The following is a 2,500-nucleotide window of genomic DNA, read 5'->3' on the forward strand; positions in this document are numbered from 1 at the left end:
ATGAATGAATAACTGTAATCTCTCTCTCTCTCTCTCTCTCTCTCTCTCTCTCCTCTCTCTCTCTCTCTCTCTCTCTCATCAACGTAATTTCCTAAGATATTGTTCTATGTTTAATCATTCCCAATGACTAAAATAAATTAATAAAAATACAAAAATAAAAACATTGAATTTTGAGGTACGATAATCATGTACTTTGTTGAAATGAATAAAATAAATTAATAATAAAAAAATATATATATTTGCCATTGAGGCACAATAATCACGTATTTTGTTGAAATGACTAAAATAGATCAATAAAAAAAAATATATATATATTGGCCATTGAGGTACGATAAACAAGTGTTTTGTTGAAATGAATAAAATGAATTAATAAAAATAAAATTGGCCATTGAGGGACGATAATCTCGTATTTTGTTGAAATGAAAGCAAAGGCCATATCTCAAAATATTAAAAGATTTATTCGATTTTATTTTTCTTTTTTCTTCAGATTAAGAAGCTATTCGAGGCGAGTGCTGCATTCTTTAATCTCCCGCAACAAGAAAAGGATAAATACTCCTGGGACTCCGAAACATTTTGTGGTTATGTTCCAGTCAATAAGGAAAAGTAAGTTTTTATTTTGTATATACACATATGTTATATATATATATATATATATATATATATATATATATATATATATATATAATATATATATATATATATATAATATATATATATATATATATATATATCATATTTCATATTTAGTACAAACATGAATCGTGAGGAATATTAACAAATGATATCTCTCTCTCTCTCTCTCTCTCCCTCCCTCTCGTCTCTCTCTCTCTCTCTCTCTCTCTCTCTCTCTCATCTAAGCTATTACTATATCATTAATCAATACAACAACCAAACTATGCCACAACAAAGAAGGTATACATATTCTCACTTCTTCTAAAACAACACCCTTTTATTTATTTATTTTTTATTTTAGACTGAACCCAACATCCATCAGCGAAATGAAAGAGACCTTCAAACATCAAGAGAGCTGACGAACCCTTCCCAGACGAGGCAGTGCCCGAATTTCGTGGGGCCATGAGAGACTTCGTGGATTCGTGTGAGAGGTTAGCCAGTCGGGTGCTAACCTCAATGACTCTGGGATTAGGTAAGCTTATAGGAATGTATTTAAGTGAATAATTTAATATTATAAAGCTTTAAGGTAATGTGAGAATAGAGCTTGCTACTATGGACGCCATATTCTTTGAAAGCTTTAATTTCATGTGAGATTTTTTCATGTGAATAAGGTGCATCTTCTGCATAATAATAATAATAATATAATAATAATAATAATAATAATAATAATAATAATAATATTGATATTGGGTAGAACTCTCAATTACGAGGGCACAAGTAATGGTCTTTAAGGTCCACAATAATATACAGTACCATAGTACATTTTCTTATAAGCTATATATAGTTTTATAAAATATTACTACTGGTATCAGTATATTATTGTGGATCTTAAACAACAACAACAACAACAACAACAACAACAACAACAACAACAACACAACAATAATAATAATAATAATGATATTTAACTTCATACTCTCCATTCATAAGCCAATTAAATTGCCACTTTTATATATTTTTGAAATATATTTTAGATGATCTATTACTTAGTTCTCAGATATGACAAGACAGCTGATTGATAGCAGACGTTAATAACCTTTTTTTGACCAGTTTTTCAGTATCTAAGGACCTCTTCAGCATTTTTTAATGCTATAACATTACTCATATTTGAACAGGATTGAGAATTATGTGAAAAGCGTATTGAATAATTTGCCTAACACTCTAATATATATATATATATATATATATATATATATATATATATATTACATATATATATCTATATATATATATATGTATATATATATATATATATATATATATATAATATATATATATATATATATATAATATATATATATTTCTATATGCAAATACCACAGGAAAATGATAAGCAGAAATCGAAGCGCTTTTTCGTCTTTACTAACAAAACTTTGTCAAGGGAAGATGAAGTACTAATAATGTTCTCAGTCAAGACGAAAGTGATTGGATTTCTGCCTGTAATTTTCCAGTGGGTATTCGCATATGTTTAATGAGGTCACGTGCATACACTTTGATTGTTTGAGCTTTTATATATATATATATATATATATATATATATACATATATATATATATATATTTGTTCTAATATATGAAATCGGGTTTCACCTCTGATCTAAAGAAAAGACAAATTTGGTAAAATCATAAATCGTCTCTTTTCCAGACATCCAACGAAACTACTTCGTCGATGCTCACACTAAAGTGTTCAGAGAAGGCAACAGTACAGCCTTGAGATTGATCAACTACCCACCAGTCATTGGGGCACCACTGCCCAATTCCACGAGGTGTGGCCCACACACCGACTATGGGACAATAACGCTCCTTTTCCAGGATGGTGTGGGCGGTCT

General features: G+C 29.2%; 1 protein-coding gene across 1 annotated transcript in view; it reads left to right on the plus strand.

The window, feature by feature from the left end:
* The window catches only part of LOC135211458 (uncharacterized), an 8,959-nt gene that overhangs the window by 4,945 nt on the left and 1,514 nt on the right, over window positions 1–2,500 (plus strand). The window contains exons 4-6 of the mRNA XM_064244766.1: window positions 488–603; window positions 974–1,026; window positions 2,317–2,500. The exon at window positions 2,317–2,500 is cut by the window's right edge and continues 4 nt beyond it. Of these exons, the coding sequence (XP_064100836.1) occupies window positions 488–603; window positions 974–1,026; window positions 2,317–2,500 (353 nt within the window). The remainder of the gene's footprint in view (window positions 1–487; window positions 604–973; window positions 1,027–2,316) is intronic.

Source organism: Macrobrachium nipponense, chromosome 4, assembly GCF_015104395.2.
Source record: "Macrobrachium nipponense isolate FS-2020 chromosome 4, ASM1510439v2, whole genome shotgun sequence".
Classification (NCBI taxonomy): Eukaryota; Metazoa; Arthropoda; class Malacostraca; order Decapoda; family Palaemonidae; genus Macrobrachium; species Macrobrachium nipponense.